General features: G+C 48.0%; 1 protein-coding gene across 1 annotated transcript in view; it reads left to right on the top strand.

Annotated features, from left to right (window-relative positions):
• Positions 1-14,001, top strand: part of LOC144828174 (uncharacterized) — a 418,953-nt gene that overhangs the window by 322,949 nt on the left and 82,003 nt on the right. Inside the window, exons 22-23 of the mRNA XM_078686271.1 lie at positions 7,191-7,226; positions 11,045-12,022. Coding sequence (XP_078542397.1) covers positions 7,191-7,226; positions 11,045-12,022 — 1,014 coding nt within the window. The remainder of the gene's footprint in view (positions 1-7,190; positions 7,227-11,044; positions 12,023-14,001) is intronic.

Here is a 14,001-nt window from a genome sequence, read left to right as displayed (position 1 = left end):
ACTCTGTATCATAGTTATTTTTCTTTCGAACAACATTGGTATTTACAGATGTCCGGGATGGCAATGGGCAATTGCGCTGCGCCCACGTACGCTAACATTTACATGGGCAACTTCCAACTAAACCATATTCTTACCAACACCGATTGGAATGACAATCTCAAACTATACGCACGTTACATAGATGATCTATTTTTCATCTGGAAAGACTCTCGAGATCATTTGGAATCAGCATTAACTACTTTGAATTCTAAAGATGACCGGATTGAACTCACTTGGAACATTTCTGACAAAGAAATTACGTTTTTAGACGTACTAGTAAGAATTACCCCTGAGGGCATTGAAACTGACCTGTACAGAAAACCCACTGACCGCAACAATACCTTGTTGTATAGCAGCTTCCACCAAGACTCATTGAAGAGACATCTACCGTTCAGCCAGATGCTGAGAGTGACTCGGATAGTATCCAATGATGAAAGAAGAGACTCCCAATTACAAACCATGGCTGGCAGGTTCTCCACTAGGGGGTACCCACAAAACATCATTGAAGAAGCCCGGGATAAAGTAAAGATGATCTCTCGCTCAGAAGCCTTAAAAAGTAAAAAGAAGGACCCGACGTCCAGAATGGCACTGGTCTCCAGGTATTCCACTTCGAGCAAAATCTACAAGAAGACGATATTGAAACATTGGCGGATTCTATCATCCGAACCAGACTTTGGTGACTTATTCAAAGAACCACCCATCTTTGCTTACAGCAGACCCTTGAACATCAAAGAAATTCTATCCAAGCCAACTGTCACATCAAGAAAGCACACTGGCACACGTCCATGCCATCATTGCAACAATTGCAATAATGTTATGGGAGGCAACACCTTAAATCATCCTATGAGAGGATTTAACATCAATCTCAATGTAGATGCTACATGCGATTCAGCTAATTTGATTTATTTACTCAAATGTCCCTGTGGGAAAACCTATGTGGGAAAAACCAGTAGAAAAATCAAGACTAGACTTAATGAACATAAGTCAAACATTAGAACCAAGAACACCAAATCAAATGTGGCCGTCCACTTTAATGAAGCACACCACAGTGTGGCACAACTGAAGTATTTGGTACTTGAAATGGTCGCCCACATTGAGGGCAGAGACAATAACAAAGTCCTCTTACAACGAGAGACCTCGTGGATATATCGTCTCCAGTCGTTGAAACCTTTCGGTCTTAATGACCGGACCGAACTCAGTTGTTATTTATAATGATTTATAATGACTCTGTTTAATACAATGTAACCCGTTCTGCATATGTACCTTACACTGTTCACTTTCCCCACTATAAGATGGCCGCCCCCATCTCCCTTCACCTGGTGTCCCTTATCTATTTCAACCTCTACACACTCTCCCTCGTCGAACTCCGCAGTAACTCCGCGAAGCTCGTGACACACGGTTCACCTTCTGAATCTTTCCACAGTAAGTAAACACAACCGCATGTTCTCCACCTTCTCAACCCCGCTAGGTTTTGGTAACATCATTTAACGACCACGGTTCGTTTTTTGCAGCTCTGATGTGAGCGCCACGCTGTTTTTACAAGCGTAAGATCCGTTTTAACTTTCAACCTCCACCTTTTAATTTCTTGTCACTTTGACGATTTACCGTCATGAGTTTTTCTCATCACCCATTTCCGTTTTAAAAGCATGCTCACAGACTTCAATTCCACACGCACCCCTGCGTATTAGATAAGCGCATGACCTTGTCTTGATCACTTCCTTTAATACACATAATGCTGTTGTTTCACACATTCACTCACCCGTTAACGCATGTTAAACTCACACCCTTCTTGGCGCCTTAAGCTGAGACACTCTCTCGCACCATGCTTTTGCATTGGCATTTACTTATTGTTGGTCTAAGTTGCATTTTTTGTATCCTTCCACAGCGCTCCTTGATAAAGGACCACTGTTAGTCCGAAATGCATTGGAGCATGTCTTGAAAATATCGTTGGATTGTATCCATTCGTTTAGCGTGATGTAACGCTTTAATACAAGAACTTGTGAAATTACTAAACAAAACTATATGATGAAACCTTCGTATTGACTTTTCATTAACTTTACTTCATTGAACTTCATTTGAGTCAGTTTATCTGAACTTCTCAAGTGTGCCCACCTTACGGGGATGTTTCTACGTACCACGTAGCACACTCACCTTAAAGAAATCTATATTACAACACCTAGTTCCTCATAACATCCGTGAATTCCAGCCCTTTTTCTGAGGATAGGTTTTATCGGGTTTGACCTGATGGATTTGTCACGCAATATCACGAGATTTTACCAAATGTCGTAAAAACACGTTCGGATATGCTGCATGACTCATAACTTTGAGTTGGTTAGAAACGCTTGTTTTCACCAGAATCCAAAATAAGAGGTAACGTAACTCATAATCATAATGAGGGCCTAAGAAGCATAAACAGGGCACACCCATTTTAAGTAATCTTTCAGGAAAAGTCTACACCAAAGAAATTTGATGAGAATGTTACGGATTCACTGTTTTCCTTCTGCATTGAGAGGCGATGACCAGATTTTAATCAGTTAATTGAGGGCCTTCATTGGGTATTATGATGAGAAGCATTGTTTTAATCATGGTGGTGCTTTTCCAGAGATGGATTTATCTACTATGGTCAGGCTTTTAAACTGGATCTGTGATAGTCCACAAATGTGGATTATTATTATAGTGCTTAACTCTATTTCGGAAACAACAAGATGATGAATGAAATGCTTGAATTTAATCTCAGCAACTGGCAATCGCTCAGGGCCACATCCCAATCCATCCCATCCCAATCCATCGCTTTTCACCCACCATGCCACCTCAGTTTGGACCCTTCCAAATGCAAATCAGGCCTGACTCATGGGAACAGTCAATGGATAGATGAAACACAACTTAAGTGTTATAATCTGCTGTCTTGTCATGCCTTCGCTCATCTGCTCAGCTATGAGGGCATGGAATGTTGGGGTGTCATTATAAGGTTGGATTGGCAGCTAGAGAGAGTAGGCTGAGCAGAGAGGATGCTTCTGGTGAAGTAAACAATTGGGAGGAAGAGGAAACGTGGAAATGACAGACAAGTAAGAAATGCACGCAGTGGTCGCTTCCATTCCTATCCAACCCTATCACAAAAGTGAAAAAAACACCTGTACTTTGGCCGCACATACCACATACAAATGAAACCAAAAACACCACAACTAATCCCCAGCATTGTCACAACCAAGGATGGCTCCATTTGCATGGCACAAGATGACGATGAATATAGCTTCATCTAGACAGTGTAAGAGCATTTCCTGCATTCCTGTGGCTGGAGGGGGAGACCCAGGTACTGAGATGAGGAGAATGGACAGGGCTCCCTTAAGAAGTTCCAAGAGGGCCCTGTTAGCAAAGGACTGCTGATTAGACCTTCTGGGGCACTGCCATTTGGTTGATGATAAGGCTTCACTTTCTGTTTGTCAAGCGGAGGAAGTTCCTAGTCAGGGATTGGTCTTTTGTGTGTCTCTGATTGCTTCTTCAGGAAGGTTGATGACAAACAGTAGCAGAAAATGCGCACTTCTTTTCACTCATGTTGTTTTGACCCATGCTTGCAACCATCCCCACTGCTACCTATTAGAAATCACATCATTTTGCACAAAGGTTGTGTCTGAACAGCAACCTGAAATTGACCTTAGAAAGAGAACCACTCCAAACTAGTTCTGAAGCCTCAGACATTGGATTCAGATCCCCTGTCTTGAAAATGCAGGTAAACGTGTGATCTAAACCACCTCACTTTGTTCCAGTACCATGATCTTCTTTAACAGAGAATTTGCTCCACCATGTACTTGAAGAGCTGATGTGAACTCAGGGCAGATGTCTGCCTCACATTTGTCTCCCAGAGGTGAGGGGACATCACCTGAATTCAACACTTGCTGCTGAATGAGGGTCTACCTAAACAGCGTAAAAGCCTGCCTGCCTGCCTGCTGAGAGAGGGAAGGACGATACCTGGTCCTGAAAAGTGGAGACTGTACAGGATGACTAGCTAAGTGTGTTCCTGGTGTAAGGATCCCAGAGAAATTTGCTGACCCAAGAGAGCTATTCAGGAATGACCTGTGTTGAAAAGGGTTCCCCTGGTCTCTTAGTGCAGTTTATGAATGTGTTCAAGATTTTACCAGAGCATGTACACCTACAAAGCCTAGCAGACTGCTGCTGCTGAGAAGAGGAAAACTGTGTTGCTGCCAAATCAGAGTTCTGAACTGTACAAAGGCCGCACTTTCTCCTAAAGACATGAACTTAAGGAACGCAGCCTAGAGGCGGCAACTGCCACTGTTGAATGCAATATTGCAGCTGACCAGGAGGGATGCCACTGCTGGAGTTTGCTGCTGCTGCCGCATTCCTTCCTTTTCCGAGATTGTTCTACAAACCTTGCCCTCAGCACTATTTCCCTACAAAAAAAGAGTCAAGCTGTGAGGATAGCATTGCAAATTGCGTTCTCCACACAACCAGGACTACTGTAAGCAACCAGCAAATACAACACGGGGTTTTTCTTGCATCAGGCGGAAAGTGCCTGAGGCTTGCAGGCAAGCCTGATGAGCCTACTTGCGACTATTTGCATAAATTATAAAAACATTCAACTGAGTTGCCCTTCGATCCACTGAGAACATTTTGCACCATTTGCACTGGAACCTAATCTTGGATGAGTCTGCAGAGGGATGGGATGGTAATAGGAGGATCTCAACCATAAGGTGAGGAAAAGTGATTACTGTGAAGGTGAGGGAGGTTGTAACGCCTCATTCTTAGAACACAGCTTAATATAACCCTTTATGTCACACGGGAGACCACTTACAGCAAGTCGTTGTAACGACTTGCGATGTAATAGTTTGCGTTGTAACAACGCAGTCGGTGTAAGGACCCATGTTGTAATTGAATGCGTTGTAGCGCATTTGTTGTAAAATGATGTATTCATGTCCCACCCATCAGAGTGTGTAGTATTAAGTACCGATGTGATAGTAAGTACTTTCTTTTCCATAAAAGGTGAGCACAAGGCTGGACATTAAGTTAATGTATCTGTTGACAAAACAGAATCACTAGCTCACTTTTTGTGCGTCTGTCCGGCTCTCCTGGAACCACGTCGTAGATTACTAAAACAGATCTGCAACGAGTTAAAAATCCGCACCTGCAGGCAAGGGGTAACTTCTTGGCTGGGAGGGAGCTCAGTTATCTTGGCATGCCGGGGAACAAAATTCCTGGCAGAAGTGAAAAAATGCCTGAGTCTTGTGGAACAAGGACAGGGTGAAAGAAGTGGGTTAATTAATGCTGCGTTGATCCCAATGTCTTGTAATCCCTGCACAAACATGTAATAACATTCTGACCTCCTAATGCCGGTGGGAGTTTCCCCGGAAGAAACCCCTTTTTAAAACTGTGTTACATCATTTTAACAAAGGAAGAGTCTAATCTTTTTAGTATGCATTTTTTTGTACCATAACATTAACATGTGGAAATTGTAATGATTTTAATTAATTATGCAATAAACCTTTTTGACTTTGACTTTGTATCTGTTGACTCTCTGAAGACTGTCACTGCTCATCCTCGTTACCCTACGAGTCAAGTGCAGAAAGGGTTGTACTTGCCCCAGTTTGAACAGACATAGTATTATGGAAGCTTAGACAGCAGGGAAAACAACCACTACCACAATGGTTGGGGCCCACTAACCAGTCTGCCCTGTGCCACCCAAACAGGGTCTGACATCTTGCCCTTAAAAAATAGAGGTATTTTTCCATAACCTTCCTTATTTAGCCACAGTAAGAAGTGTTGATGAATTTAATTATACACAAAGTCAACACAAGGGTGTCTTCTCTAAATGGTAGGAGGCAGTGATGGACTATTTAACCACTGTAAAACCTTCCGTAATCTGATTAAATCACAGAAAATTATTACCATCAGTAGATGAAGAGCATAAGAACAAGAAAGCTTTTTCATTCATGTCAAATCCAATCTGGGCAAGTTTGCATCGGTGAGGTGTTTTGGGCATTACTAATTACTTATGAGTCTGTTTGACCTATATTACTAATTTATGGCGGCCATTTAAAATGGAGAAAATGAATCGCCTTTGAGTCCTTAGGCCTCTCATGTATTGATGCTGACCCCCTCCTGGGATCTGGACACATTACAGAAGGTGTTATTGTAGCAAGGGGTCCTAGATGCTTTATATCCATTAATGCATATTCCTATTACATAACCCTCTTAAACATCTAATTCTCTCTTTTGGGGATTAAAGAATGAGTAGGGTCTTGTATACTTTTGACCATGGAAAACTGAAACATCGGCATTGCTTCTGCTATTGATTGTAAATAAGACTTCGTCTTTCCTACTTGAATGAATTACTTAGCAGCCACGGCCCGTGGAGGGAGTTTCGGTGGGGCGGAGAGGCGCACCCCCCACCCCGCCTCTCTGCCCCACCGAAACACCCTCCACGGGCCGCGGCTGTTACTTAGATGGAGTACGATATAATAGTTTGATAACACGTTTTTATCACACAACTCTGTAATTTGTATGAATTCTGCCTTCTTGTTCCGTTATGTCTTTCATTTTTAATATACATATTTGTTTAAGTACAAAAATACATTAAGCATTTGTAGCTTTGAAATGTTTAAATTCAAGCTGTTCAAGTATGGTTTGACAATATTAATTTCATTCATTAGTTTGATTGATAGTATGTGATCGTTTCTTTGAAAGCACTTTCCTATCTAGATATTGCGTGACCCATTTCCCGACGGGTTATTGGGTAGGAAGACCATGAAAAGAGCAAGAGCAGCCATAAGCCTGCATGCTGTGCCATACTAAACTTTGACAAACATAAATACATTTGTTGCTACCCATTCATGTAAATGAAACATCTTAGAGGACATCCCTCTATCTATATAATGGAAGTTACAAACATTGGCCTAAACCACAAGATTTTCTTCCAACTTCACAAGACTGCTCATAGGATGGTAAAAAGCTAAATAGCTCAAATGCATTCTGCGCATCAGAAAGCCCAACGGAACATGAGATGGAACAATCAGGAATGGTCAACACAATGTAAATAAACATCTTTTTAGCACTATATTGAGAAAGGTAAAGAAAAGATGGAAAGTGAAAAAAGACTCCTTCAGAAATCTAGGTAACTCATTTTATTCTGTCTCTTGCAGGGCGCACAAGGAGATGATGGCATGAAAGGAGCACAGGTGATATTTCTGCCGTTTTAAAATTTCGAAGCATGTCAATGTATTGTACTTTTTTTTATTACTTCTCTTGTAGAAATTAGTTTTGGTATGTAATCCAGATTCTCCTTATTTAACAGACATGTAATGTAACCCCTTGCCACTACTTGGAGAGTCTGGGGTCCCCCTCTGCCAATGCCTCTGTGTAAATCAGAGAAGCAGCTCTGGGGCAGCTTTAGAGCAATCAGTGAAACGCGTACATTGCTTAGACATTTATAGCAGTTGTGATAAAGTTTATTGCACAATACAATAGACGATAAATTCATAGTTACAATAGAAATGTATCTGTCAGTACTTTCATATCAATAAACCGCTTAAATGGGGGCGTGGCCAGCAGCATGGCGTGTTAGGACGCATAGTCGCGGAGCTCCCGACGAGCTGCCCCAAATCCGTCTTACAACTACCCCAAAATAAAATCAAACTTGCCGTGCAAGACCCGGACAGCAGCGGGACACGGCAGAGAAGCGTGCCCTCCGATGTTGTGGCGGAAATAACTTGTTTTCGCGCACCCCGCCGAAGACGGACTGACACGACCAGCCGGAGGCAGCAGGGCGGCCGGCGCATCCACGCATCGCCGGCGCAGCGGAACACCCGGCCCCCAGATCTGACGGTGGGAGCGCGAGTTCATCGCCTGGCGGGGGAGGCTTGGCGGCGCTGGACGGTAAGACCGGGGGCCCCACCGGAGCGGCAGCAACACGGGCCCCAGATTCAGGCACTCCCTCGCCAAGATGGTGGACGGGGCACAGACGATATGAGGTGAAGGGCTGCGGCCGCATCGCACCGTCGCCCTGCACACACCTGCGGTGCACGCCCACGTGGAGGAGAGGGACCGTGGAGGCGACCCGACCAGGCAAGGAACCAGTGACGGGTCCCGGGGAGCGGCGGGGGAGACGGGGACCGGCTCGGCGCCTTTACCAAGATGGTGGCCGGAGCCGCGAACTGAGAGAGGGGACGCTCCATCCCGGTACATGGTCCCTGGGCGCCCTAGAGTCGGGCTGCACGCAGGGGGAATCCTATAACCCCCTGGGGACATCAACATTAATAGTGGACAGCAGAACCGAGGCGAGCCCCACACCAGCCGCTGCCTACCCGGCTGAGGCCCCCATTCGCACACTACACGGACCAGGCGGACCCCCCCCCCGCACCCTCGGCTCCCCGAGTAGCAAGGGGGTCATTGCAGGTGGGGCTGAGATTGAGACACAGATCGCGGGCTGGAGTACACTGCGCCAAGAGACGGGGCTAAGGGGGACCAGTTGGCACTACCCCCCTTTGATCGACGCACCAAGAAAGGAACTGTGGGGACGACAGTGACCCGTCTGGACACCGCTGAGGGGCGCCCCGACCATAGAAGCACCGGGTGTGCGGCAGAGGCGTCGCAGGGCATAGCGGGCAATGGCTGACTCCCAGGAGACGGGGCGAAGAACTACAGTTGTGGATCCCACGCGCTTGCGCCATCGCCACGGTACACTATGGGAAAGAAGGATCCACCGATAAAACCGCAGAAACAAGGGCCCATGGACAGCTTTGCCACCTCGAGGCAGGTAGGGGATCCTCTCCCGGCCACATCGACTGTGCGCTCAGACACTGAACTCCTGATGAGCGCTATCCAAGCATCCTGAACTGACATCCAGGAATCCCGAGCGGCCCTGGAGGTCAAGATTGGCGAAGTGGGTTCCGAAGTGACGCTGCTGAGGTAAGACTTCCGAAATCTATCAGATAGGGTAGCATCTGCCGAAACACGTATGGGCGAAGCCGAAGACTCGATTACTACCCTAAGAAAAGACATGGCGGAGCTTCAAGCGTCACACCGTCAGCTCCTATGGAAGGTTGATGACGCGGAAAACAGGGCGAGGCGCAACAACCTCCGTTTCGTAGGTTTTAGGGAAGGAATTGAAAAGGTGGATATGGTGTCCTTCCTTCGCTCCTGGCTGCTGGACACCTTCCCGACGGTGCAGTTTTCGACATGCTTCATTATCGAGAGGGCACACAGGGCCTTCCTGGCCAAGCCACCGGAAGGAGCGAGTCCAAGACCGATCATTGCGCGCTTCCTTAATTTCGCGGACAGGGACCTGATCCTACGGGAAGCGAGGAAACTGGGGGAGATCTGCCTAGAGAGTGCACACATCATGGTTTTCCCGGACTACAGTCAGGAGGTGCAGAAGCAGCGCCGCTCCTTCGACGCTGTGAAAGCGAAACTTCGGGACCTGAAGATATCCTACATGCTACTCTTCCCAGCAAAACTTAAAGTGCTCTACAAGGAACAGTCACTTTTCTTTACCCATCCGGAGGACGCCTGGCAATGGCTGGAGGAACGCCCGATACTCAACAGCAGAGAAGCTGCTGGAAGGGACATGTTGGATAGGTCTGTGCGAAATGGTCCACATTGGGAACTGCCAAGGACCCGGAGGATGAACTCTAGGAGAACGAGGAGACAGAACCCAGCGACGCCATACCGAAGTCGTGGCGCAGAGGGGACGCGGAAGGGACGATCGGCTTCCCCGAAGACGGGGTCGGGCTCTAGATTTACATGTTTACAGACCAATGCCCGCTCAGAAGGAGATGAAGACGACAATCTTGAGAGCCGCACATCTGGCGGGGAGGAGAGGGAGGGAGAGAATTCATCGGTCCACCCTCTAGTGGATGCGATCGGAGTGCTGGAGCAAAATGGGTCGGAACAGCACAGCATGCCTGAATCAGAGACTCAAGACTCAAGATCATGAACAGTGACGGCTTGGGATGTCGGAGATGCAGCTCGTTGCTGGGAACCACGCAAGTTGGCACGCCCACATTTCTCTGCTAGCTTCTTTTACTACAGTTGTTTGTATAAGTTGTTGTTGTAGGTTACTCTCCTACCCGGATAGTGGGCGGAGGGACTAAGAAGTGGTTTAAGGGAGGGATGTGTGGGCGGGCGACAGGCCTTCTCCTGCGGACGGTTCCGTCTTCTGTTGGGATGGGACTGGATGGGGAGGGAGGTGGGGTGGGGGGGATGGGGGGCTTTTACATCTGTTTGGATTGAGGGGATTTGGGAGGGGGGAGTTGAAGGGGTAGAGGTAACAGTCCAGAAACAGCAGCCATGCACAGAGAAGTTTGACACCGCCTATCCACGTCAGTATTCTGCCACACCAACCTATCGCTCACATGAATGGCTAGCACACTCACTGCACCGCGAATAGACAGTCGGGGAGTTAGTATCCTGACATGGAACGTAAACGGGTTGGGCTCCAAAGTCAAAAGAGGGCTAGTCAACTCCTATCTTAAAAGACTGGACCCCGATGTTACCCTGCTTCAGGAAACGCACCTAAAAGGCACACACTGCACCTTCATAGCTAGAGGTAGATTTAGAGTATTGGCACATGCGGGATACACGTCAGACTCCAGGGGGGTGGCGGTCATAGTCAAAAAGTCCTTTCCCTTCGCCATTTCACGCACCTGGATAGACCCAATGGGGACATATGCGGGGGTCCAGGGGACTTGGAGGAGAAACACGTACACATTAATCTCGGTGTATGCACCACCAAAGTTACAGGCACGAACACTGAAGGCTCTTGCCACCATTCTCCTGGACACAGCCGACACTGTCCAGGTAGTGGGAGGCGATTTCAATGATGTGATGGACACTAGGCGAGACCGCTCAGGGATGATGGACAGAGGGGGCTACGAACCACGCTGGCTAACCAGATGGACACTATGGGCCTCATAGATGTCTGGAGATGGCCTACTCCTACTACTCAGGGGCACATAAGGTGTTCTCAAGACTGGATTACATATTCCTGTCCAGGCAGTTTGTGAGAGGGGATGACACGGCGGAGTACAAGGCCAGAGGGATATCAGACCACTCACCTTTATGGGTGCAGATAGGCCGTACCCGGGAGGGGGTAGGTGCCTCATGGCGCCTGGCGGCCTGGGACCTCCAGACGGCGGCGATTCGACGCGGTCTGAGGGCAGACATCAAGGTCTATGTAGCAGATAACGAAGGAACAGTGGACTCGAAGGTCACCTTTTGGGAGGCCATGAAACCCGTTCTAAGGGATAGGTTGCGGAGTAGGAAAAGTGAGGAACGCCGTAGGCTCCTGGCAGAAGTCACAGGGGTGGAACGAAATATCTTAACGTGGGAGGAAGACTATCAACGTCATAAAGACACCGGGACGCTTAGGAGATTACTGGACACCCAACGGCAATATAGGGAGCTAGTCATGAATGAGGCAAAAACCCAATCACTGGCCACCCTCCACCGCCTGTACGACGTGGGCGACAAATCAGGCAAGCTCTTGGCATGGCTCAGCCGTAAGGAGCAGGCAGCTAGATGGATTGAGGCCGTTAGGAACTCGGACGGGGTGCTTGTCACCTCCGAGGTGGCGATAGCCGACACTTTCGCCTCACATTATGAACTCTTTTATGCGGCTAGAGATCTGGGAACCAGTGAGGAGGCGGGAACATATATCGCACAGGTGGACCTGCCTGCACTGTCCCCTGAGGAGCTCTTGACCTTGGAAGCCGACGTCACGACTGACGAAATATCGGAAGCCATATCCACATTGAAACCGGGGAAAACTCCGGGCCCGAATGGGTTTCCGGCGGAATTCTTCAAATGTACTGCGGACCTTCTAGGCCCACATCTTAAGGGGCTCTTTACCGAGGCCTACCAAACCGGAGAACTTCCACCAGATCTCTCCATGGCCACGATTGTCCCGATTTACAAAGAGGGCAAGCCCAAGGAAGACTGTGCATCCTACCGCCCCATCTCCCTCCTCAATACGGAGGTGAAGATACTGGCGACTATACTGGCACGACGCCTAAGGCCAGTCATCACAAACCTTGTTCACCTGGACCAATCAGGCTTCCTACCGGACAGGATAATTTCAAAAAAGGGGGTGGTGATGGACAGAATATCTCAGTTAATCAGAACACTCCTACCCAGTCAACAGATCAGGGCTTGATCCATCACCGTTTTTTAGCTCACTGCACCATCCCAGTTCAGAAGCTGGCTATATGCAAATTAGTCTGTCCCTGCCCCAGTGCATCATGGGAACAGGGCAGACCAAACTACCAAGCCAATTCTTCACTGGAAAGGAAACAAGCTTCCGGAGATCCGGTTTCTGGCATTACAGCCGTCTTCGGCCCGGCTTGCTTGAATCCGGATGGTGCAGTGAGCAAGGGACTCATGTCTGAGCATACCCTTCCACACTTATGGTGGCCAAAATAATTTCAAGGGGTCAGACTAATTTGCATGTAGCCAGATACTCTGTCCATCACCACCCCCACTTTTTGAATCCTACCGGACAGGGCCACCAAATTAAACCTTTGGCGTACCCACAATTGGATGCAGGAGGTGAGGGGTAGGGCCGACCCGCATTGGTTCCTCTCCCTTGACGCCGAAAAGGCTTTCGATGCGGTGCATTGGCCGTTCCTTATTGCAGTGCTTCACAGTTTTGGGTTTGGCCCTAAATTCCAGAAATGGATCCAGCTCCTTTACACTGCTCCGAGGGCCAGAGTGCGAGTTAATGGTCAGCTATCCCGTGAATTCCCGGTTTGGCGAGGCACGCGCCAGGGTTGACCCCTGTCCCCCTCCTTTTCACACTAACAATAGAGGTTCTGGCAGCCAGGATTCGCCATAATGAGGGCATCGTAGGCTTTACAAAGACTGACACAGATCTCGTACAGGAGAAGATATCACTCTATGCAGACGATGTCCTTCTGTATATCTCGAAACCCGAGACTACAATACCTGAACTGTTCCGAGAGCTAGAACACTACGGCAGATGGGCAGGACACACTATTAACTGGCACAAATCGATTCTCTATGATCCAGGAGGTAGGGATGAGTGGACAGGGCTACCAGAGCAACTTCTGACGTCTACTGAAGGCTTCCAATACCCAGGGATATACATTACACTGGATAGAACCTTATCGTTCCAAAAGAACTTGGAACGGATTATCTTGAGCGCGACGGCGGACATGGACCGTTGGAGGCAGCTTCCACTCACCCTCTTGGACCGAGCGGCAATGTATAAAATGATCACATTACCAAAATTCCTCTACGCATTACAAAATGAATACTATCCTCTTCCGACCTCGGTATTTACCAGGATCCATTCGGATCTGAGAACCTTCCTGTGGCAGGGCAAACAACCTAGGGTGGCGCTAACAACACTCCAAAGGCACCAGTAAAGTGGGGGAATCTCACTTCCGAATTTAGAAGCGTACTATTGGGCAGAACACTTGACACCAATAAATGACTGGCTGCACGCCCCGGCAGACCACCCGGCCTATGCCCTAGAAAAGTTGAAGCTGTCCTCCAGAAATATCTTATATTATGTATACGGAGGCTCTAGACGAGCGCCGTTACTCCCTGCCACTATCTTTTCACTCGACGCCTGGGCCAGGGCCACGAAACGCATGGGCTGGGACAAGAAACCGACTCGACAGACGCCTCTATGGCACTGTCAGTGGCTGACGGAACTACACAAGTTGCGGGGTTTCCGGGGATGGGACAACATCGGCATCTCCACAATAGGCGATGTGATTGCCAAAGGTGAGTTGAAATCTTTCAACACCCTCAGGTCAGAATTCGGGCTGCACGCCTCCCAATTCTTTAAATATACCCAACTCCGCCATGCATGGGGGGGCACAGAAAATCCAGCTCACTGATATCCCTGAATACGCGCCTTTAGAGGGAAGACTCCTGCAGGAGCAAATTCCGGGGAAGGCAGTCTCCCTAACCTACAAGACCCTGACCAAC

The sequence above is a fragment of the Lissotriton helveticus genome, chromosome 4_1 (genome assembly GCF_964261635.1).
Source record: "Lissotriton helveticus chromosome 4_1, aLisHel1.1, whole genome shotgun sequence".
Taxonomy (NCBI): Eukaryota; Metazoa; Chordata; class Amphibia; order Caudata; family Salamandridae; genus Lissotriton; species Lissotriton helveticus.
This window is presented reverse-complemented; position numbering and strand designations above follow the sequence as displayed.